A 26,015-nucleotide genomic window follows, 5' to 3' on the forward strand; every position below is an offset into this window, starting at 1 on the left:
AGAAGGCAACTTAGGCAAGGGAACCAGATGGACCATCTTAGAGAAACGGTCACACACCACCCAGATGACAGACATCTTCTGAGAAACAGGCAAATCCGAAATAAAATCCATCGAGATGTGCGTCCAAGGTCTCTTCGGGATAGGCAAGGGTAACAACAATCCACTAGCCCGAGAACAACAAGGCTTGGCCCGAGCACAAACGTCACAAGACTGCACAAAGCCTCGCACATCTCGTGACAGGGAAGGCCACCAGAAGGACCTTGCCACCAAATCCCTGGTACCAAAAATTCCAGGATGACCTGCCAACGCAGAAGAATGAACCTCAGAGATGACTCTACTGGTCCAATCATCAGGAACAAACAGTCTACCAGGTGGGCAACGATCAGGTCTATCCGCCTGAAACTCCTGCAAGGCCCGCCGCAGGTCTGGAGAAACGGCAGACAATATCACTCCATCCTTAAGGATACCTGTGGGCTCAGAATTACCAGGGGAGTCAGGCTCAAAACTCCTAGAAAGGGCATCCGCCTTAACATTCTTAGAACCCGGTAGGTATGACACCACAAAATTAAACCGAGAGAAAAACAACGACCAGCGCGCCTGTCTAGGATTCAGGCGCCTGGCAGACTCAAGGTAAATTAAATTTTTGTGGTCAGTCAATACCACCACCTGATGTCTGGCCCCCTCAAGCCAGTGACGCCACTCCTCAAAAGCCCACTTCATGGCCAAAAGCTCCCGATTCCCAATATCATAATTCCGCTCGGCGGGCGAAAATTTACGGGAAAAAAAAGCACAAGGTCTCATCACGGAGCAGTCGGAACTTCTCTGCGACAACACCGCCCCAGCTCCGATTTCAGAAGCGTCGACCTCAACCTGAAAAGGAAGAGCAACATCAGGCTGACGTAACACTGGGGCGGAAGAAAAGCGGCGCTTAAGCTCCCGAAAGGCCTCCACAGCATCAGGGGACCAATCAGCAACATCAGCACCCTTCTTAGTCAAATCAGTCAATGGTTTAACAACATCAGAAAAACCAGCAATAAATCGGCGATAAAAGTTAGCAAAGCCCAAAAATTTCTGCAGACTCTTAAGAGAAGAGGGTTGCGTCCAATCACAAATAGCCTGAACCTTGACAGGATCCATCTCGATGGAAGAGGGGGAAAAAATGTATCCCAAGAAGGAAATCTTTTGAACCCCAAAAACGCATTTAGAACCCTTCACACACAAGGAATTAGACCGCAAAACCTGAAAAACCCTCCTGACCTGCTGGACATGAGAGTCCCAGTCATCCGAAAAAATCAGAATATCATCCAGATACACAATCATAAATTTATCCAAATAATCGCGGAAAATGTCATGCATAAAGGACTGGAAGACTGAAGGGGCATTTGAAAGACCAAAAGGCATCACCAAATACTCAAAATGGCCCTCGGGCGTATTAAATGCGGTTTTCCACTCATCCCCTTGCTTGATTCGCACCAAATTATACGCCCCACGGAGATCAATCTTAGAGAACCACTTGGCCCCCTTTATACGAGCAAACAAATCAGTAAGCAGTGGTAACGGATATTGATATTTAACCGTGATTTTATTCAAAAGTCGATAATCAATACACGGCCTCAAAGAGCCGTCTTTCTTAGACACAAAGAAAAAACCGGCTCCTAAGGGAGATGACGAAGGACGAATATGTCCCTTTTCCAAGGACTCCTTTATATATTCTCGCATAGCAGCGTGTTCAGGCACAGACAGATTAAATAAACGACCCTTAGGGTATTTACTACCCGGAATCAAGTCTATGGCACAATCGCACTCCCGGTGCGGAGGTAGTGAACCAAGCTTGGGTTCTTCAAAAACGTCACGAAAGTCAGACAAGAATTCAGGAATCTCAGAGGGAATAGATGATGAAATGGAAACCAAAGGTACGTCCCCATGAGTCCCTTTACATCCCCAGCTTAACACAGACATAGCTTTCCAGTCGAGGACTGGGTTATGAGATTGCAGCCATGGCAATCCTAGCACCAAAACATCATGTAGATTATACAGCACCAGAAAGCGAATAATCTCCTGGTGATCCGGATTAACACGCATAGTCACTTGTGTCCAGTATTGTGGTTTATTACTAGCCAATGGGGTGGAGTCAATCCCTTTCAGAGGTATCGGAGCCTCCAATGGCTCCAAATCATACCCACAGCGTTTGGCAAAGGACCAATCCATAAGACTCAAAGCGGCGCCAGAGTCGACATAGGCGTCCGCGGTAATAGATGATAAAGAACAAATCAGGGTCACAGATAGAATAAACTTAGACTGTAAAGTGCTAATTGAAACAGACTTGTCAGGCTTCTTAGTACGCTTAGAGCATGCTGATATAACATGAGTTGAATCACCACAATAGAAGCACAACCCATTTTTTCGTCTAAAATTCTGCCGCTCGCTTCTGGACAGAATTCTATCACATTGCATATTTTCTGGCGTTTTCTCAGTAGACACCGCCAAATGGTGCACAGGTTTGCGCTCCCGCAGACGCCTATCGATCTGAATAGCCATCGTCATGGACTCATTCAGACCCGCAGGCACAGGGAACCCCACCATAACATCCTTAATGGCATCAGAGAGACCTTCTCTGAAAATCGCCGCCAGGGCGCACTCATTCCACTGAGTAAGCACAGACCATTTGCGGAATTTTTGGCAGTATATTTCAGCTTCATCTTGCCCCTGAGATAGGGACATCAAGGCCTTTTCCGCCTGGAGCTCTAAATGAGGTTCCTCATAAAGCAACCCCAAGGCCAGAAAAAACGCATCCACATTGAGCAACGCAGGATCCCCTGGTGCCAATGCAAAAGCCCAGTCTTGAGGGTCGCCCCGGAGCAAGGAAATTACAATCCTGACCTGCTGTGCAGGGTCTCCGGCAGAGCGAGACCTCAGGGACAAAAACAATTTGCAATTATTTTTAAAATTTTGAAAGTGAGATCTATTCCCTGAGAAGAATTCGGGCAAAGGAATTCTAGGCTCAGACATAGGTGCATAAACAACAAAATCTTGCAAATTTTGTACTTCCGTGGCAAGATTATTCAAACCTGTAGCTACACTCTGAAGATCCATTTCAAACAGGTGAACACAGAGCCATTCAAGGATTAGAAGGAGAGAAAGAGAGGGAGGCTGCAGTATAGGCAGACTAGCAAGTGATTCAATTATGAGCACACTCAGAACTAGAGGGAAAAAAAAAAAAAATTGTAGCAGACTTCTTTTTTCTCTCATTTCTCAGCAGTAATTTAACCCTTTTTGGGCCGGTCAAACTGTCATGATTCTCAATGGCGAGAGAACATAGCCCAGCATATATGAGAACTAGCTCTTGGAAGATGGAAACTATACTGACCATGAACTAAAACCTGCCGCACAACTAGAAGTAGCCGGGTAGCATGCCTACGTTTTTTTTATCCCTAGATGCCCAGCGCCAGCCGGAGAACTAACTAATCCTGGCAGAGGAAAATACAGTCCTGGCTCACCTCTAGAGAAATTTCCCCAAAAGGCAGACAGAGGCCCCCACATATATTGGCGGTGATTTAAGACGAAATGACAAACGTAGTATGAAAAATAGGTTTAGCAAAATCGAGGTCCGCTTACTAGATAGCAGAAAGACAGAAAGGGCACTTTCATGGTCAGCTGAAAACCCTATCAAAACACCATCCAGAAATTACTTTAAGACTCTAGCATTAACTCATAACACCAGAGTGGCAATTTCCGATCACAAAAGCTTTCCAGACACAGTAACGAAACAGCAGCTGTGAACTGGAACAAAAAGCAAAAACAAACAAGGACAAAAGTCCAACTTAGCTGAGAGTTGTCTGGTAGCAGGAACATGCACAGAAAGGCTTCTGATTACATTGTTGACCGGCATGAAACTGACAGAGGAGCAAGGTTATATAGCGACTCCCACATCCTGATGGGAGCAGGTGAACAGAGGGGATGATGCACACAAGTTCAATTCCACCAGTGGCCACCGGGGGAGCCCAGAATCCAATTTCACAACAATACACCAGTTCCAGTAATCCTCCTTCATCTGCTGCTCGTGTTTACTTCCATCTGCATTTGCTGGACATGTAAGCTGTTTCTGCTCTGCAAGAACCTGAGACTATTAACCAGGCCTCCCTGGTTGAGCTAAGATATGATTTGAACTGCCTTATAGCATATCTATCTGTGTTTGGACTAAGACAAGTATTTATTCGTGTCAAGAATAATTGTGCTTCATAGACTTTCTGCTTGATTGCATTTTCCTCTGAAGTTTCCTAAAGACTGCTAAGCTGCATTTAATATTTACTCCAAGTGTTGTGGACTTGAGTTTCTCTCTGCACCTGTTTGATTCACCGTGTGATAATATATAGACTTTACCACTTATAAAACTGTGTCCTGTAGTTGTCTTGTTCCACGCAAAGAGTCTCCCGAGTTATCCCCTATAATTATTACAGTGTGTTGCTAAAGACCCTGACCCGAGCTTGCAGAACCGCAGTGCTATATGAACTATTTACTTGCAGTTTGTGCTCACCTTCAGTGTGTGTTGCTAAAGGCACTGACCTGAGTAGGCGGACCAGCAATACAATATGGACTATATGTTTTCAGTTTGTTTTTCACTTTGTGCCTGACAAGGCTCTCTTTTGTTTTGCCAGCTGAAGAGGTTTATGAAGATGAATAAACTTGCCTGGACTTTGTATGAAAGCCGCCTCCTGTGCCTACCTCAAGAGCAGCTGAGTGAGTACAGACCTCTACAGGGGTTTAAAGTGTGATGAGCAAGAGAGTCCCTGGGATCAGGAAAAGAAACCGGAGTAGATCACGCCAAGCCTGTTCGTAGTAGCCATCTTTTGAGTGGCCAGGTTACCATGAACAGTGCCTCCAATACATTTTGTCTGCAAAAACTATTCCAGCAAGATCTGCATTCCAATACCTAAATGCCACTCCTTCCCTTCTTAATCCTGCCATGTGCTCAGACAATAGTGTACCACCGTATATAGGGTATTGTTGAATTCAAGAGAAGTTGGAAAATAATTTGTAAGGCCCATTTGTTACTTATTATCCTTTGTGAATATTTCAAAAGTTATCACCACATAAAGTGACACACGTCAGATTAGAAAAATGGGCCCTGATTAGGACCACAAAACTGGCTGCGGAAAGTGGTAAATCAGAGTATTTTAGGCACTAGACAGAAACTGATCATAGACAGTAACACATCTACTGAAATGATCAAATTCAACAGTTTTCACCAGCAATAAATTAGTAACTAGTGGGGAGACCTTTCTGGGGTAATTAGAGTATGGTGCTCGGTGGTTCTCGGCAATCTAAACTATCGCAAGTGCCAATATTTTTTGTCAGATGAGTTTCAAGAAGAAATATTAGACATTCAAATAGAACATTTTATAATAGTGCAGAGCTGAGGTGTCTGAAATTTAGATCTCTAGCATTTGCAAGAGGAAATGGAGACTTTTTCTTTTTTGTAAAAGACTGCTAGGGAGTTACAGACTCACTCTCAGCGGCCGATCGGGTACTTCTTGAGTAGTCGTTTAATTTGGAGGAAGTTGACGCCGCACTGGCCTCTGTGCCTAATGATAAAGTCCAAGGGGTGGATGGGATCCCGGGGGAGGTGTATAAAAAATATAAAGAGGTATTGCTTCCCGCCTTGTTGGGGGTGTATGCTGCTGGTCTGGTGAAGGTTGAGTTGCTGCCAAAACAGGGTAAGGATCCGGCGGATTCGGCTTCTTATCACCCAATCTCGTTATTAACGACAGATATCAAAATCCTGGCCAAAATGTTGGCTAATCGTCTTAACAAGGTGATAATGACACTAATACATCATGACCAATCTTGATTGACAGGTTGACACCGAGACCCCCACATGGGTAAGCCACTTATTGGTAGCACTATTTGCGGCACTTTATCTTTGGACGGCATCCCTGGATGTTATTTATGGGATTGTCCCTTATCCCAGCCACATTTAGGTGTAGCTTAAAGCTTCTGGGATCATCTCATGTTTTATTACAACACGGGCAAACCTTATGGATCAATCATCATCCGATTACAATAAGTTGATACAATTGTTATGGCTGCTCCTCAATCCTGCATTGTGGTCTATGTGTGCATGCCACTAGACACTTGCAGTATCCAGTGTCCCTGTCATTTGTCTTTGTCTGTCACCTTAATCATCTAGCACATTATATGTGACACTTTTGTATTTATCTTTATCGTATGTGTATGTCATTAATAAACTTTGTTGATATATTTATAATGAGACACTAGTGGTCCATTTTTCTTACCTAGCTACTCAGACATTACACATCTGATTTAGGGCGTTTAACTCAGGCTCTTTGTAGGTTTTCAACCCGGATTTATGCCCAATAGTTCTACAGCATGTAATCTTAGACGATTGTTTCTCAAAATGCAGGTAAAGGCGGACAATATGGGTCAGAGGGTTGTGGTGTCTTTAGACGCCGCTAAGGCGTTCGACAGTGTGGAGTGGCGGTATTTGTGGGCGGTCATGAAGGCTATGGGTTTTGGAGAGAGATTTACAAGATGGGTGCAGTTGTATGCGTCTCCGACAGCTAAGATACGAGTAAATGGGCTCTAGTCGGGGATTTCCCTTTATATAGGAGAACGTGGCAGGGGAGCCCCTTGTCTCCTCTCGTTTGCAATTGCTATTGAGCCCTTGGCGGCAGCGATACGGAGGGATAGGGACATAAAGGGATTTAGATATGGAAACTATGAAGAAAAGATAGCCCTGTACGCGGAAGATGTGATACTGTTCTTGGAAGATGCGCAGGAGTCTTTAAGGGCCGTTATGAACAGTATTACTAAATTTGCGGCTCTCTCCAGATTATCTATTAATTGGGATAAGTCTGTGTTGTTGCCTACGGATGCAGCGGCTCCTCTGAAACTAGACCCTGGGGTTCCCCTAAGAGTGGTACGTGAGTTTAAATATTTGGGCACCGTGGTTTAGGACAAAATAGAGGACTATGTGCGGCGCAACCTGACTTCTTTGCTTGGGAGGTTCCAGCAGAAGATTGGGGCCTGGAAGAAGCTATTTTTGTCGGTTGCAGATAGAGTTAATTTGATCAAAATGATACTTATGCCTCAGCTCCTCTACATATTGCATAATGCTCCAGTGTGGCTTCCTCAGAGTAAATTTTATAGGATCAATACTTTATTTAGGGACTTAATTTGGAAGGGTGGACGGGCACGCATCAAATTGGAACATCTGCAAAGGATGAGGGTGGTTTGGCGGTCCCTAATCCATGGATCTACTATATAGCATCCCAGTGCCAACATATGGTTGGCTGGGGTGAACCAGGACAGAGTTCTTCAACGGGGATAATCATTGAACATGCGGTAGGGAAGGGCCCATTGTTAGCTAGCCTAGAAGCAGGCAGATTCAGAATTAACCCCAAAAAATTCTCAACAATAGCTACGATGGGGAAAGTCTGGCAGAAAATTAGCAATGGAGGGGAGTAACAGAATTTACGAGATATACGCCAATTTGGTTTGATCATAGGTTGGCAGAGCTTATGAGATTGTGGGGGTTCGGTCAGTGGAGGCGCATTGGCATTTGGTTCGTGGGAATTAATTAAAAATTAACTGACCTGTTTGGTCTAGAAAATAAGGCATCAAATAGCAGGTGAAATATCCATACTTGGAATTAAACGTTATCTCTCCAATATAGAAAGACGGAGTAATCACCCCAAATATACAATATTTTAAGGAAAGGGGTGCAGAGATCTGTGTTGGTCACACAGCACCACAATCTGTATCAATATCCTACCTATGAGGCAAAAATAACTATTTGTGCCTAAAATAGGTTATTTCCATATAGTGGCACTACTTCCTGCACATATGTGGCATCAAAATTCAGAGTCAGTGCAGTGAAGGATAAATTCAAGATCAGCTACTTCTACCTGCTTAATCACAGGATAGAGTCAGGATAAAGGGAAAAGCTGTCGTTATTGTACAGAAATTCACACTTGGCCTCATTGCACATTTAATGTTGTCGATCATAAAAGAAGTTTGGCCAGAAAAACTAGACCTCGTCTTGTAGGGACCATATGAGCACATTCATCAGCACAGAAGGGAGAGAAGTTAGATTCATCCAATATGTCATCTGGGTTCTAGGAAGCCAACAGCATCATTACCCTCCACTTTCTGTAATGGGCTTGGTGGTGGAACCACTGTGTCGGAGCCCAAGCAAGACCTGGAGTGGCGTGACGAGGAGTCTCACCCAATCTGACTACGGATACGCAGCATTTAACGATACCGAGACACGAGGAGAGACAAGGGAGGTGGTCAAGGTGCTACTCAATGACTGACCATGGGTAGATGGGAGCTGACCTCCTAGCAACGGGTAGCTGGGGCAGCCAGAGGGAATGCCCAATAGATGGAGGCAGGCAGAGTATGAAGACAGGTACCAGGAATGCAGGCTGGTCTGTCTGACAGAGAGATGGGCACTAGCAAGTGCAATTGGACTAAGTGACGAAGAGGTGAGCGCTGGCAGGTGCTGCAGGACCAGCAGATGTAGAGATGAGAACTGGCAGGTGCAGCAGAACCAGTTGACGTAGAGAGGAGCACTGAAAGGAGTAGCGGGACCAGCTGACATAGAGATGCGCACTGGCAGGTGCATGGGGACCGAGTTGCTCTTTTTAGCAATGGGAAGTGTGCGCGCGCGTGCCCTAAGCACAGTGCCCAGGGACCTGCGTGCATTGCACGCACCCCGGTCAGCTGCAGACGCGGAAGGAGGAGACGGAGAAGGATGGGGGCCGCAGCAGTGAGTACTCTGGCGTATCTGCTGGGGAAGACGGACCGCACGCAGAGTCACCGGTGCTACACTTTAAGGTCTTTGCAGACCTGGGCAGGTAACGGTCAGCATCTTCTAATCACAGATGGTAGGTGGATCCTCCAGGTTGTAAGTTCTATAGAAAAGGGCTTTCAATGTCCAAATTTATTTGAATTGTTTTAGGTGGAAAAGAATGTTGTGGTCTAGAGGCAAAATGGTGATCACATGATTGTGATACGGCCAAACTACATGACCAATAAAGCAGCCACAGCCAGTGACTGAGAATAATATGCTACTTCTTTGAATTTAGTGGTTTCTACTCACCTGGGTAGTCATATGTAAAAATCTCTTCTTTACACCGCTCATCAAACCTCACATATGTCTCTGTAGTATTAATATGGGTCAGATCTTCACCCTGAAACAAATATTGTAAAAGTCACCGACAGATGGAGAAGTCACATCTATGATCAGCTCTAATCCTGCCATCTCCACCGTTCTCACTACACAAGTATAAAACATATATTACTGGTGCGCAAGTACAAGAGCACAAGACCTTCACAGCTGGCTGCACATCATAGAGGAGATCTCATGACACCTTCTCTCCATCTACCTGATGATCCAGAGGAAAATTGGGATCTTCTTGTTTACAATCCTGTGGAAGAAGAGGATGGGTACATCTCTCTGGTGTTGTCCTCTTACTGAATAGATCTGGAGGAAACACAGAGGGACTGAATTCATTCTTGACATACAGATAATTATAGGCCGTGTGTATTTAGTCCTGTCTATTACCTGGTGATGTGAGGGTCTGGGGAACCTCCATCATGACGTCCTTGTACACATCTTCTTTGTGTCCTTCTAAATACTCCCACTCGTCCATGGAGAAATAGACAGCGACATCATGACACCTTATAGGAACCTGACACATACAATGATACCGTCATCACCCTGATCCCTTCATGGCATTAATGTATAATGTCCCAGCATTCCCAGCAGTGTCACCTCTCCAGTCAGCAGCTCAATCATCTTGTAGGTGAGTTCTAGGATCTTCTGGTCATTGATGTCCTCATGTTTCAGGGCGTAAGGCGGAGGCCCCGTGATTGGGCTCAGGGGTCTTCCCCATCCCTCAGACACAGGGTCCTGACAGTGCTCACTAGAGGTCTTCTTCACTACTGTGTAATCCTGGTTATAGAGAGACACATTAATAAATCTCACTACAGACATTTCCAGAGTCCTCACCTCTCCAGTTCTGTCCATCTGTTATTTCCATAGATAAGAATGATGTAATGTGACGTCATCAGAATCTCTCACCTCTCCAGTAAGTCGAAAGAGGATCTCTAGGGTGAGGTGTAATATCCTCTCCACCATCTTGTCTCTATCTTTATCCATCACTGATGGGAAAAATCAAGAAAAATATCTTGTATAGAAGATCTTCAATGAGAGGATCTGATATTGTAGAGACCTTAATGAGAAGAACATGAACCAATTAGTTATGAGCGAACATTCTTGGATAACGTGTTACCAGAGTATCTTAGGCATGCTCGGATAATATGTTCAAGTTCCTGCAGCTACATTTTCTGCAGCAGTAGATGTAACACAAGCAGGGATTGCCTGTTTCTCTTGTGAGCCCATGTAGTTCGCAATGAGGGCTCCCACACAGTATGATGGTCCCCACAGACCCCACACAGTATTATGGCCACAACAGCCTGCTACACAAATTGAGAACCCTCACAAAGTATGGAGGCTGTTACAGTCCACCACAAACTCCCACTCAGCATAATGGCCCCCTCCAGCCGTCCACTCTGAGAGCCCCTAGAGCCCTTCACTTAATATGATGCCCCCATAATTCTTTTAAAAAATACGCACACTACTCAACCATCCCCGTTCCCTAGGTACGCTGCTCCGATAAGTGCAGTGTGAGTACTGAGGCTCTATACTACAGGTGTGATATAGTGACGTAATTGTGCCTGCAGTTCATGAATTCTCAAATTCACAGACGAAGGTTTAATGGTGGATCAGGAGATTTCGACTGTCCAATTCACTATTCTATTCAATGGTATCACCGTCACGGGAATATGGTATCACTGAAATTGTGAAGATGGGGAAGGAGAGGGAACTCATTGCCGAGCCGCACCGAGCCCTCTTAATTCACATGCACCATAGTGGTCACGTGGGTTACCGCTATGGATGATACACTTCTGCCTATCCAACTATTGTGTGATAAATATCTCACAGATCCTGGGGCTAGGTGAGCATTTATTAATTAGCTGTGGGGTAGCCGGTGGGATGGATGGTACCAAATTGTGTGTTAGGAGGAAGTACTGAGGGGAAAAAAAAAACCTAACGTAAAATCTGAAACCTTTATTTAATGTATGAATTAAAAACTGGACTAACAACATAGAAATACATAAAATTAGCAAAACTGCAAGCTGAATGTTGTGGATGTATATAAACAGATGTAAACAATAATGGTGCCGAATAATTGATACAGTCACTACCTTACCCTACCCCGTACCTAAGCAAAGCTGATATTATCTAGCCGCAGAGGTTGGCACCCCTAGGAACGACAATGGCGTCTCCACTCACTGATGGGTGGCCCTGAATATATATATCTATATATATAATTGTCTAAGGGGTACGTCCGTCTTTCTGTCGGCAACTTCCGTCACAGATATTCATTCGCTGATTGGTCTCGCCAGCTGCCTGTCATGGCTGCCGCGACCAATCAGCGACGGGCACAGTCCGATTAGTCCCTCCCTACTCCCCTACAGTCACTGCCCAGGGCCCGCTCCATACTCCCCGCAGTCACGGCTCACACAGGGTTAATGCCAGCGGTAACGGACCGCCTTATGCCGCGGGTAACTCACTCCGTTACTGCTATTAACCCTGTGTGACCAAGTTTTTACTATTGAGGCTGCCTATGCTGCCTCAATAGTAAAAACATCTAATGTTAAAAATAATTTTAAAAAAACAAAAAAACAAATCATTATATACTCACCTTCCGCCGCCTTTCCGACACTACGGTGACCGGTCCATGCAAGCAGCAGGTTCCGGTGCCAAGGTTGGTGTGTGACAAGTACCTGCCATGATGTCACGGTCATGTGACCGCGACGTCATCACAGGCCCTGCGCGAGAAGGACCTGCCATGACGTCACAGTCATGTGACCGCGACGTCATCGCAGGCCCTGCGCGCCTGCGCGAGAAGGACATGCCGTGACGTCACGGTCATGTGACCGCGACGTCATCGCACCCTCGGACCGGAAGCTGCCGCCTGAACCGAACACAGGTGACAGAACTACAAGGGGCCCCTCGGAAGGTGAGTATATGTTTATTTTTTAACCTGTGACATACGTGGCTGGGCAATATACTACGTGGCTGGGCAATATACTACGTGGCTCCGGGCAATATACTACGTGGCTCTGGGCAATATACTTCGTCGCTCTGTGCTGTATACTACGTCACTGGGCAATATACTACGTAACTGGGCAATATACTATGTGGCTGTGCAATATACTACGTCAATGGGCAATATACTACGTAACTGGGCAATATACTACGTCGCTGTGCAATATACTACGTCGCTGTGCAATATACTACGTCGTTCTGTGCTGTATACTACATCACTGGGCAATATACTACGTCACTGGGCAATATACTACGTCGCTGTGCAATATACTACGTCACTGGGCAATATAGTATGTCGCTGTGCAATATACTACGTCAATGGGCAATATGCTACGTCACTGTGCAATATACTACGTCACTGGGCAATATACTACGTGGCTCTGTGCTGTATACTACATGACTGGGCAATATACTACGTTGCTGTGCAATATACTATGTCGCTCTGTGCTGTATACTACGTCACTGGGCAATATATTACGTCACTGGGCAATATACTACGTCGCTGTGCAATATACTACGTCACTGGGCAATATACTACGTCGCTGTGCAATATACTACGTCACTGTGCAATATACTACGTCGCTCTGCTGTATACTACGTAACTAAGCAATATACTACATCACTGGGCAATATACTACGTCACTGGGCAATATACTACGTCAGTAGGCAATATACTACGTGGCTCTGTGCTGTATACTACGTAACTGGGCAATATACTACGTCACTGGGCAATATACTACGTCACTGGGCAATATACTACGTCACTGGGCAATATACTACGTGGCTGTGCAATATAGTACGTAACTGGGCAATATACTACGTCACTGGGCAATATAGTATGTCGCTGTGCAATATACTACGTCACTGGGCAATATACTACGTCACTGTGCAATATACTACGTAACTGGGCAATATAGTATGTCGCTGTGCAATATACTACGTCACTGGGCAATATACTACATCACTGTGCAATATACTAAGTAACTGGGCAATATACTACGTTGCTGTGCAATATACTACGTCGCTCTGTGCTGTATACTACGTCACTGGGCAATATATTACGTCACTGGGCAATATACTACGTCGCTGTGCAATATACTACGTCACTGGGCAATATTGTTATGGTTCTCAATGGCAAGAGAACATAGCCCAGCATACATAGGAACTAGCTCTTGGAAGGATGGAAACTTAAACTGACCATGAACTAAACCTGCCGCACAACTAACAGTAGCCGGGTAGCGTAGCCTGCGTTTTATCCCTAGACGCCCAGCGCCGGCCGGAGGACTAACTAATCCTGGCAGAGGAAAATATAGTCCTGGCTCACCTCTAGAGAAATTTCCCCGAAAGGCAGACAGAGGCCCCCACATATATTGGCGGTGATTTAAGATGAAAATGACAAACGTAGTATGAAAATAGGTTTAGCAAAATCGAGGTCCGCTTACTAGATAGCAGGAAGACAGAAAGGGTACTTTCATGGTCAGCTGAAAACCCTATCAATACACCATCCTGAAATTACTTTAAGACTCTAGTATTAACTCATAACATCAGAGTGGCAATTTCAGATCACAAGAGCTTTCCAGACACAGAAACGAAACTGCAGCTGTGAACTGGAACAAAATGCAAAAAACAAACAAGGACAAAAGTCCGACTTAGCTGGAAGTTGTCTGGTAGCAGGAACATGCACAGAAAGGCTTCTGATTACAATGTTGACCGGCATGGAAGTGACAGAGGAGCAAGGTTAAATAGCGACTCCCACATCCTGATGGGAACAGGTGAACAGAGGGGATGATGCACACAAGTTCAATTCCACCAGTGGCCACCGGGGGAGCCCAAAATCCAATTTCACAACAGTACCCCCCCCTCAAGGAGGGGGCACCGAACCCTCACCAGAACCACCAGGGCGATCAGGATGAGCCCTATGAAAGGCACGGACCAGATCGGAGGCATGAACATCAGAGGCAGTCACCCAAGAATTATCCTCCTGACCGTATCCCTTCCATTTGACCAGATACTGGAGTTTCCGTCTGGAAACACGGGAGTCCAAGATTTTTTCCACAACGTACTCCAACTCGCCCTCAACCAACACCGGAGCAGGAGGCTCAACGGAAGGCACAACCGGTACCTCATACCTGCGCAACAATGACCGATGAAAAACATTATGAATAGAAAAAGATGCAGGGAGGTCCAAACGGAAGGACACAGGGTTAAGAATCTCCAATATCTTGTACGGGCCGATGAACCGAGGCTTAAACTTAGGAGAAGAAACCCTCATAGGGACAAAACGAGAAGACAACCACACCAAGTCCCCTTACATCCCCAGCTTAACACAGACATAGCGTTCCAGTCGAGGACTGGGTTATGAGATTGCAGCCATGGCAATCCAAGCACCAACACATCATGTAGATTATACAGCACAAGAAAGCGAATAATCTCCTGATGATCCGGATTAATTCGCATAGTTACTTGTGTCCAGTATTGTGGTTTATTACTAGCCAATGGGGTGGAGTCAATCCCCTTCAGAGGTATAGGAGTTTCAAGAGGCTCTAAATCATACCCACAGCGTTTGGCAAAGGACCAATCCATAAGACTCAAAGCGGCGCCAGAGTCGACATAGGCATCCGCGGTAATAGATGATAAAGAACAAATCAGGGTCACAGATAGAATAAACTTAGACTGAAAAGTGCCAATTGAAACTGACTTATCAAGCTTCTTAGTACGCTTAGAGCATGCTGATATAACATGAGTTGAATCACCACAATAAAAGCACAACCCATTTTTTCGTCTAAAATTCTGCCGTTCGCTTCTGGACAGAATTCTATCACATTGCATATTCTCTGGCGTCTTCTCAGTAGACACCGCCAAATGGTGCACAGGTTTGCGCTCCCGCAGACGTCTATCGATCTGGATAGCCATTGTCATGGACTCATTCAGACCCGCAGGCACAGGGAACCCCACCATAACATCCTTAACGGCATCAGAGAGACCCTCTCTGAAATTCGCCGCCAGGGCGCACTCATTCCACTGAGTAAGCACAGACCATTTACGGAATTTTTGGCAGTATATTTCAACTTCATCTTGCCCCTGAGATAGGGACATCAAGGCTTTTTCCGCCTGAAGCTCTAAATGAGGTTCCTCATAAAGCAACCCCAAGGCCAGAAAAAACGCATCCACATTGAGCAACGCAGGATCCCCTGGAGCCAATGCAAAAGCCCAATCTTGAGGGTCGCCCCGGAGCAAGGAAATCACAATCCTGACCTGCTGAGCAGGATCTCCAGCAGAGCGAGATTTCAGGGACAAAAACAACTTGCAATTATTTTTGAAATTTTGAAAGCAAGATCTATTCCCCGAGAAAAATTCAGGCAAAGGAACTCTAGGTTCAGATATAGGAACATGAACAACAAAATCTTGTAAATTTTGAACTTTCGTGGTGAGATTATTCAAACCTGCAGCTAAACTCCGAATATCCATTTTAAACAGGTGAACACAGAGCCATTCCAGGATTAGAAGGAGAGAGAGAGAGGAAGGCTGCAATATAGGCAGACTTGCAAGTGATTCAATTGAAAGCACACTCAGAACTGAAGGAAAAAAAAAAAAAAAAATTTTTTCAGCAAACTTCTTTTTTCTCTCCTTTCTCTGCCAATTAATTTAACCCTTTGAGGGCCGGTCAAACTGTTATGGTTCTCAATGGCAAGAGAACATAGCCCAGCATACATAGGAACTAGCTCTTGGAAGGATGGAAACTTAAACTGACCATGAACTAAACCTGCCGCACAACTAACAGTAGCCGGGTAGCGTAGCCTGCGTTTTATCCCTAGACGCCCAGCGCCGGCCGGAGGACTAACTAATCCTGGCAGAGGAAAATATAGTCCTGGCTCACCTCTAGAGAAATTTCCCCGAAAGGCAGACAGAGGCCCCCACATATATTGGCGGTGATTTAAGATGAAAATGACAAACGTAGTATGAAAATAGGTTTAGCAAAATCGAGGTCCGCTTACTAGATAGCAGGAAGACAGAAAGGGTACTTTCATGGTCAGCTGAAAACCCTATCAATACACCATCCTGAAATTACTTTAAGACTCTAGTATTAACTCATAACATCAGAGTGGCAATTTCAGATCACAAGAGCTTTCCAGACACAGAAACGAAACTGCAGCTGTGAACTGGAACAAAATGCAAAAAACAAACAAGGACAAAAGTCCGACTTAGCTGGAAGTTGTCTGGTAGCAGGAACATGCACAGAAAGGCTTCTGATTACAATGTTGACCGGCATGGAAGTGACAGAGGAGCAAGGTTAAATAGCAACTCCCACATCCTGATGGGAACAGGTGAACAGAGGGGATGATGCACACAAGTTCAATTCCACCAGTGGCCACCGGGGGAGCCCAAAATCCAATTTCACAACACAATATACTACGTCGCTGTGCAATATACTACGTCACTGGGCAATATACTACGTCACTGGGCAATATACTACGTCACTGGGCAATATACTACGTAACTGGGCAATATACTACGTGGCTGTGCAATATAGTACGTAACTGGGCAATATACTACGTCACTGGGCAATATAGTATGTCGCTGTGCAATATACTACGTCACTGGGCAATATACTACGTCACTGTGCAATATACTACGTAACTGGGCAATATAGTATGTCGCTGTGCAATATACTACGTCACTGGGCAATATACTACGTCACTGTGCAATATACTACGTAACTGGGCAATATACTACGTTGCTGTGCAATATACTACGTCGCTCTGTGCTGTATACTACGTCACTGGGCAATATATTACGTCACTGGGCAATATACTACGTCGCTGTGCAATATACTACGTCACTGGGCAATATACTACGTCGCTGTGCAATATACTACGTCACTGGGCAATATACTACGTCACTGGGCAATATACTACGTCACTGGGCAATATACTACGTCGCTGGGCAATATACTACGTCGCTGGGCAATATACTACGTCGCTGGGCAATATACTACGTCGCTGGGCAATATACTACGTCACTGGGCAATATACTACGTCGCTCTGTGCTGTATACTACGTAACTAAGCAATATACTACATCACTGGGCAATATACTACGTCACTGGGCAATATACTACGTCAGTAGGCAATATACTACGTCACTGGGCAATATACTACGTGGCTCTGTGCTGTATACTACGTAACTGGGCAATATACTACGTCACTGGGCAATATACTACGTCACTGGGCAATATACTACATCACTGGGCAATATACTACGTCACTGGGCAATATACTACGTAACTGTGCAATATACTACGTGGCTGTGCAATATAGTACGTAACTGGGCAATATACTATGTCACTGGGCAATATATTACATCACTGGGCAATATACTACGTCACTGGGCAATATACTACGTCACTGGGCAATATACTACGTCACTGGGCAATATACTACGTCACTGGGCAATATACTACGTCACTGGGCAATATACTACGCCACTGGGCAATATACTACGTCACTGGGCAATATACTACATGGACATACATATTCTAAAATACTCGATACGTTAGAATCGGGCCACCATCTAGTATTATATATATATATATATATATATACATACACACACATGAACAGATCGCCTGTATGTAACAGAAATGCTCACTTGCTATGAGTGCCGACCATCAGGCGGTGCTCATAGCAATCCAGCTATCACTACCATAGGTTTGCTGGAGACCTGTGGTTGTCATGCCAACCCTTCGGTGACCTGCGATCACGTGAAAGGGTTGCCGATGGGCGGGATTTCCAGCGCGCCTTCCAAAAGCACGAGTTAAATGCAGCTGTCAGAGATTGACAGCAGCATTTAACTACTTAACAGCAGAGGGGGGATCGCGATTCCACCTGCAGCTGTTAGAGGCACATGTCAGCTGTTCAAAACAGCTGACATGTGCAGGGAAAAGTGTGGGCTCAGCGCCAGAGCCCACATCAAAGGGAGGGATTCCGACGTGAGTGTACAATTACGCCCAATGTCGGAAAGGGGTTAAACAATTCTGGACTGCCCATATGATGACCACCAGGATGTCTTCTACTAACTCTTTATTATCACCAGCAGCGAGGATATTGGAGAAAATCCTTACCCCCTTTTGATAAATGTTGTTTCCTTCATCGAGGACACATCAGATTTTCTGGCTGTCTACATACATTGAATTCACTAACAAAAGATTGTATTCTTGTCACCATGGACGTCAATAATCTGTACACTAGCACAGACCATACTAAAGGCATGGAGGCTGTTGGCCTCTTTCTGGATACACACACAGATTTCACTTGATCAGAAAGATTTTTGCATGGCTTTATTGTCACTGATACTCGCTCAGAACTTTTTTCTTTTTGCGGATCAGTTTTTTATTCAAAAGGTCGGTACAGCAATGGGATCCAATGTAGCGCCTCCTTATGCGAATATATTTATGGCGTCATTCGAGGAGAGATACGTTTATACCCATACACTTTTTCTGAGACATTCCCTTAACTGGAAAAGATTCATTCATGATATCTTCTTGATTTGGAATGGAGATGAATCTTCTTTAATGGAATTCTTTCCTTATATCAATACTCAGGTTCCGAATTAGACCTTTGCATTACACAAACATCTAAGTAGTGTGAATTTTCTTGATACCCTGGTTACGATAAGAGATGGTCACTTTGACATTGACCTGTATACTAAACCAACCGACAGGAACAGTTTGTTGCACTATTCTAGTTGTCACCCATCTCACATGAAGAAATCATTACCTAAATCTCAAATACACAGAGTGAATTGCATTGTCACTGATCCAATTGTAAGGGAACAACAAATCTCTGAAATGTGTGACAAATTTTAGAATCGGGGTTATACCGACAAAGTATTGGAGGTGGCCACACAATTTAGTCCATCCCGTACTGTTAAATCCAATAGGGTGGGTTTTATTACTACGTATCATCCATATATGAATTTTCTAAAAAATTGTGTTCTCAAACACTGGCCAATTCTAGTTAAGGCCTATCCTGCCATTCCAGAGTTTAATGTTCTTCTCCTTAATTGTCACAAAAGACCTCAAAACATCAGAAATTTGTTCTTCAGGGCGGACACTGGTTCCGAGAGAGAGACAAACACAGACAATTGACGTTAATGACTCAGAAAAATTGGACTTTTCCCTGTTTATATTGTCCCCAATGTTCCAACGTCAATAAAGGGGACACCTTTTCACATCCAAAGTCAGGAAAAGGTTTTCCTAACAGAAGTTTTTTTACATGTCATTCCTCATACGTTGTATACCTAATTAAATGCACATGTGATCTCGGATATGTTGGAGAGACCACCCAATATATCCGTGACCGCATTTCCCAACACAAATCAACAATTGTTATGATCCTTAGTGGTTGAGGATCACAAATTACTCCAGCTAGTAACATACATAGGACAAGCTCTAGGGAGGTGGCAAACTGGACTGACCGCAAATCTGAACCTATCCAAACACACTAGAAGTAGCCGGTGAACCTGCCTAAAAATCCTAGACGTCTCGAGCCAGCCTGAGGAACTAACTACCCCTAGAGAGAAAGAAAGACCTCTCTTGCCTCCAGAGAAATAATCCCCAAAGATATAGAAGCCCCCAACATATAATAACGGTGAGGTAAGAGGAAGGCACATACACAGGGGTGAAAACAGATTTAGCAAATGAGGCCCACTAATACTAGATAGCAGAAAATAGTAAAGGGGTCTGTGCGGTCAGTAAAAAACCCTTACAAAATATCCACACTGAGATTTCAAGAACCCCCGCACCAACTAACGGTGTGGGGGGAGAAACTCAGTCCCCTAGAGCAACCAGCAAGCGAAAAAATCACATTTTAGCGAGCTGGACTAAAAACATAATAAATGCTGATAATCAAAAAATGATCAAACAAAAACTTAGCTTGTCTTGGAGAGACTGGGAGCAAGGTAGTCACAAGGAATCTGAAGAGCACTGAATACATTGAGAGCAGGCAAGGAACTGAGTATCCAGGTGAGCTAAATAGGAAACCAACCAAGGATAACGAACCAGCTGATGCTGCCAACCTGCAGAAAGACAACACTACACAGTACCGCTTGTGACCACTAGAGGGAGCCCAAAAACAGAGTTCACAACAAACAATCTGCTGTAAGCGCATGATGTTGCCAGTTGCTGGACATACAGTATCCCAATTGAGAGTTCAAGTTTTGGAAAGTATTGCCGAATCCAGACGAGTTGGCAACAGAGTACATAAACTAAAAGAACGTGAAGCATTCTGGATTTTTACACTCCAGACGCTTCATCCATGGGGCATGAATAGAGAATATGAAGCTCTACAAAGATAATTTGTTTTCTATTGAAGTACATAAATGTCTCTGTTTTGACCACTTAATTATGTACTAATTATAGTGCTTTGGAACAAAGCACTATACTGTTATTCCATCGTGGATAACTTCTTATTCTTATTCATTCCGCACGTAATGCGGCCCGAACCGCTTCACTCACAGACTCCAGTGAGGTGTCATTTCGAAGCCAGCGTCCCCAAGAGGTGTGCTAAGTATTTTTCGTGTCGATCGGATTTGTAGTTTTGGCGCAATTTGCGTTTGAAATTTTTTTTTTCCCCTCATTTTAATGCATTTCAATAGGGAAATTTTCCCATAGGTTATAATGGCCGGGTTTCTGAGGCAATTTGAAATGTACCTGCCACCTGGCTGATTAGCTCATTGATATGCGCAGTCAGGCCCAGTTACTATGCCAACGCCTGCGAACTGTACATGACCACACCAGCACAGTTTTGCCAGATAATATCAGCTCTTAAAGTGATAGCACAGCACAATTCCAATCTAGCGCCAGACGGTTTGTATTATCTTCTCCGCTCTTTAGCACTAGTGGCGCATGCGCACTTTCGTTTCTTTATTAGCACATCGGACTCCGGGTCCCTAAGGCTACTTTCACACTAGCGTCGGGCTCGGCCCATCGCCGTGCGTCGGGCCGAGGTCCCCGACGCTAGCGTTGTCCCCGCCGCACAACGGGGGCAGCGGATGCATTTTTCCAGCGCATCCGCTGCCCCATTGTGAGGTGCGGGGAAGTGCGGGGAGGTGGGGGCGGAGTTCCGGCGGAGTTCCGGCCGCGCATGCGCGGTCGGAAAAAGCGGACCGTCGGGAGCAAAAAACGTTACATGTAACGTTTTTTGCTCCCGACGGTCCGCCACAGCACGGCGCAACCGTCGCAGGACGGTTGCGACGTGTGTCATTGCGTCGCAAATGCGTCGCTAATGTTAGTCAATGCAGAAAAAACGCATCCTGCAAGCACTTTTGCAGGATGCGTTTTTTCGGCAAAACGACGCATTTGCGACGTAATGCAGTTAACGCTAGTGTGAAAGTAGCCTTACTGTGCACGTGCGGGCTGCACTTCTCACATTTCCATGCTACTGTTTTGGGCATGAACTCACTGGACGTGACGTCTCGGGGGAGCTGCATTTATGGCAACTTCCTGCTTCCTCCCTCACTCACCGCATGTAACCGCCGCAAGCACGCCAACAGCCTCACACCGCAGGTATGGTTCCAGGACTCTTTACGTCTGGATGCATATGGTTTTCCTCTCTTATTATCACCCATTTTCTTGCGTCACTTGTACGTCATTGCAGCGTAGTGCTGTTCCCACAATAGTCATTGTTTTGACTGGTCTCACATGGTCCTTAACTTGAGTTAACTCTATACAGGTATTTATATAGGTGTCGTTACACCTCCTATCATATATCCTCCTTTATTCATTACTATTTTTCTTTTTTGCCTTTGCCACAGTTTTCTTTTTCCCTCTTATTTTACCTTCCTGTTTTTGGGTACCTTTCACTAGAATCATTCATTCTTATTTTGTTCCCTCTCGCCTCCACATTGGGGTCTTCATTTACTCTCCTTTACTTTGAATATGTTTTTTTATCTCAATTTTATTACCTTATTTTTTTGGGCTCATATGGTTGCCTGATTAGATGAATAATGGATTATGGACCGTGTTTCGGTTATGTTTCTATTTACATGCTTAAATATATATGGTTATATATTTCCATAGGCAAATTATTGACCTACAGCCAATGGTTATTACTCTCTATTTGCTTGTCTTATATGTATATAATATCATAGTGTAGCCTTTCGGTTATTTGTATATGATGAGGAGAATCATATATGGTTATTTTCATTTTTTTCCATCATTGTTTATTCTTTGTATCTATATATTTGTAGACCTCCTTGATAAAGGCAGATATGCTGAAACGTTGGATGGATTGATGTCTATATATCCCTTATGTTGGCTGTACATTAAAAGGATTATCGTATGAATCTGTGAATCTCTCAGTAATTTTTTGAGTGCCGAAGATTACCATTTTTATTTGCCCATATGATGATGTCATTTGTTTGGAAGCTTCTGATAGGTTTTTTGGTAACATCTGAGTTAAATAGAGACACACCTGTGGATGTATTTTAATGAACACTTGAAACACACTGCTTCTTTGTGTAGCATCATGGGAAAGTCTCAATAAATTAGTCAAGATATCAGGAAGAGAATTTTGGATCCTGTGTCCCATGAACGTGTTTTGGTCCGACATGTTCTTATCAACCCAAGGACCAAAGCAAAATACCTTGTCAAGATGATGGTGGAAGCTGGTAAGATTGTGTCAATATCCACAGTGAAACGAGTACTGTATCAACATGGGCTGAAAGGCCACTCTGCCAGGAAGATATTAGTCCTACGAACACCATCCCAACTGTGAAACACAGAGGTGGCAGCATCATGTTGTGGGGTTGTTTTGCTGCTGGAGGGCCTGGTGCACTTCTCAAAATAGATGGCATCATGAGAAAATAGAATTAGACTTACAGGTAATTCGGTTTCTAACAACTCACCACGACAGCACACAGGAGGATGTCATCTCATCCTAATAGGGACCGGAAACACGAAAAAGGTCAAATAACCTCCTTTCCCCAGTGATATTATGAAGTACCACAATAATATGAATACTTACATTTTATTTATTATTACTGGATCCAACTAACAAAATAATTGAGCAGGGGAGGGAATTACCCATGAACTGTCCATGCTACCACCATAGATTTGTCCTACCTTGCTTGGTCCTCTTTCTGGGGCACTTTTATGCAGAGGTCTGGACCAGCACCTCCTCTGAGTCAGAGGGACTCCCCCCCCCATCATTTATGGTGTTGAGGGAACCTTCAAGAGGTATAAGTCTGCCCCCTGAAATTTTTCTTTGGTGCGTTCCACTATGGAACGCAAACTCGGAAGTGACGCAATCAAAAGACACCCAGCATCTAACGTCACTTCCAGATGCCCCGACCACGTCACTCTAGGGAAGCCGAAAGCATGCCTCCCTCGCTGCGTCCCGGCTTCTCCGGTCCAGCCAAGGAAAAAGAGGGAAGAGATGGGCAGGAGAGATCAGAGAGGCCTCCAGACTGAAGACCCCCCAGACTTTACCCAAAGGTTCAGACTGCAGGGGGAAAGTTCTGAATCTGATGGAGTCAGGAACAGCGCTAGGAGACTGTTTACTGTCCCTTTTAGGATGAGATGACATCCTCCGTGCTGTCGTGGGGGGTTATTAGATGGAAAGAAGATTATAAGGCAATACTGAAGCAACATCTCAGGACATCAGCCAGGAAGTTAAAGCTTGAACGGATATGGGTCTTCCAAATGGACACTGACCCAAAGCATACTGCCAAAATAACTTAAGGATAACAAAGTCAATGTTTTAGAGCGGCCATCACAAAGCCCTAATCTCAATCCTATTGAAAATTTATGGACAAAGCTGAAAAGGCAGGTGCGAGCAGGGCGACCTACAAACCTTTATCAGTTACACCAGTTTTGTCAGGAGGAGTGGGCCCAAATTCCAACCAACTATTGTGAGAAGCTTATGGAAGGAGATCCCAAACCTTTAGACGCAAATCATTCAGTTTAAAGGGCCACTGTCACCCCCCTCCAGCCGTTATAAACTAAAAGAGCCACCTTGTGCAGCAGTAATGCTGCATTCTAACAAGGTGGCTCTTTTAGTTTTTGGTGCATGTATTTCCAAAATAAAGCTTTTTATAACTTCTCCAAAATACCTGTCTTTCGCCAGGGAGGCAGGTCCTCACCCCCCTGCTTGAAACGCCACACTGCCGTCACTCAAATCTTCAGGGGCCGCCGGGCGCCGCCCCAATCGCGCTGTTTTCGCATGAAATCCGGCGCCTGCGCTGTGTAGTACTGTCTGGTGCAGGCGCAGTGAGCTCTGGCCGTCTGACGTCACAGCCAGGCTTGCAGACTGCGCCTGTGCTGCCGCCCTGCTTGTGAATCCCAGCCCCGCACTCTGCATAATGCATAACACACTGCGGGGCTGGGATTCACAAGGTGGGTGGCCGCACTGGCCGCACAGGCGCAGTCTGCAAGCCTGGCTGTGACGTCAGACGGGCAGAGCTCACTGCGCCTGCACCAGACAGTACTACACAGCGCAGGCGCCGGATTTCATGCGAAAACAGCGTGATGGGGGCGGCGCCCGGCGGCCCCTGAAGATTTGAGTGACGGCAGTGTGGTGTTTCAAGCAGGGGGGTGAGGACCTGCCTCCCTGGCGAAAGACAGGTATTTTGGAGAAGTTATAAAAAGCTTTATTTTGGGAATACATGCACCAAAAACTAAAAGAGCCACCTTGTTAGAATGCAGCATTACTGCTGCACAAGGTGGCTCATTTAGTTTATAACGGCTGGAGGGGGTGACAGTGGCCCTTTAAGTGCAATGGTACCAAATACTAATGACATGTATGGAAACTTTGACCTTGCAATAAGTAATACAAATGCCTTAAAACATTCTCTGCCTCTCATTATTCTGACATTTGGCAATAATTAATTATAATAATCCTAATTGACCTAAAACGGGAAAGGTTCATTCCGATTTCATGTCAGATATTGAGAAAAACCTGCAGATGTGTCTTTTTATATAGTGTATGTAAACTTCTGGTTTCAACTGTATGCAAGGGAGCAGGCAAAGGTAAAACCATTTTTTCAGAGGGATTATACCAACTGTAAAATCTCAGGATTTATTCCAACTGCAGGACCTCAGGCGGTACTCTGGGAACATTATACTGTGTGTGTGTGGGGGGGGGGGGGGATTGGTGGTACTGTGGGAACATTATATTGTGTGTGTCGGAGATGACAGTACCCTGGGAACATTATATGGTATGTGTGGGGGGAGGTGGAACTGTGGGAACAATATACTGTGTGTGGGGGGATGGCAGCACAGTGGGAACATTATACTGTGTGGGGGATGGTGGTACTGTGGGAACATTATACTGTGTGGGGGGATGGCGGTACTGTGAAAACATACTGTGTGGGGGTGGCGGTACTGTGGGAACATTATACTGGGTGGGGGGGATGGAGGTACTGTGGAAACATACTGTATGGGGGGTGGCGGTACTGTGGGAACATTATATTGTATGTGTGGGGGGGAGGTGGAACTGTGGGAACAATATATTGTGTGTGGGTGGGATTGGTGGTACTGTGGGAACATTATATTGTGTGTGGGAGATGACATTACCCTGGGAACACGGTATGTGAGGGGATGGAGGAAGGGTGAGAACAATATGCTGTGTGGGGGGAAAATGGCAGTACAGTGAAAATAATATATTGTGTGTGGGGTTGGTGGCGGTACTGTTGGAACATTATGCTGGGTGTTGGAGGATCGTAGTACTGTGGGAATATTATACTGTGTATGAGGGATGGAGATACTGTGGAAACATTATACTGTGTGGGGGATGGCGGTACTGTGGAAACGTTACACT

General features: G+C 45.0%; 2 protein-coding genes across 3 annotated transcripts in view; both read right to left on the reverse strand.

Annotated features, from left to right (window-relative positions):
* The window catches only part of LOC143768210 (uncharacterized), a 422,546-nt gene that overhangs the window by 112,405 nt on the left and 284,126 nt on the right, over positions 1 to 26,015 (reverse strand). The gene's annotated exons all lie outside the window — the stretch shown is intronic.
* Positions 1 to 26,015, reverse strand: part of LOC143766349 (uncharacterized) — a 32,726-nt gene that overhangs the window by 6,283 nt on the left and 428 nt on the right. Inside the window, exons 2-6 of one of the 2 annotated variants that reach the window (XM_077253972.1) lie at positions 10,106 to 10,185; positions 9,797 to 9,976; positions 9,587 to 9,713; positions 9,408 to 9,505; positions 9,122 to 9,212 (exon numbers count right to left, since the gene is read on the reverse strand). In XM_077253972.1, the coding sequence (XP_077110087.1) occupies positions 9,122 to 9,212; positions 9,408 to 9,505; positions 9,587 to 9,713; positions 9,797 to 9,976; positions 10,106 to 10,183 (574 nt within the window). In that variant the 5' untranslated portion in view covers positions 10,184 to 10,185. Of the gene's footprint in view, positions 1 to 9,121; positions 9,213 to 9,407; positions 9,506 to 9,586; positions 9,714 to 9,796; positions 9,977 to 10,105; positions 10,257 to 26,015 lie in introns of both variants that reach the window. The other variant, XM_077253971.1, reaches the window with a different exon arrangement.

The sequence above is a fragment of the Ranitomeya variabilis genome, chromosome 4 (assembly GCF_051348905.1).
Source record: "Ranitomeya variabilis isolate aRanVar5 chromosome 4, aRanVar5.hap1, whole genome shotgun sequence".
Classification (NCBI taxonomy): Eukaryota; Metazoa; Chordata; class Amphibia; order Anura; family Dendrobatidae; genus Ranitomeya; species Ranitomeya variabilis.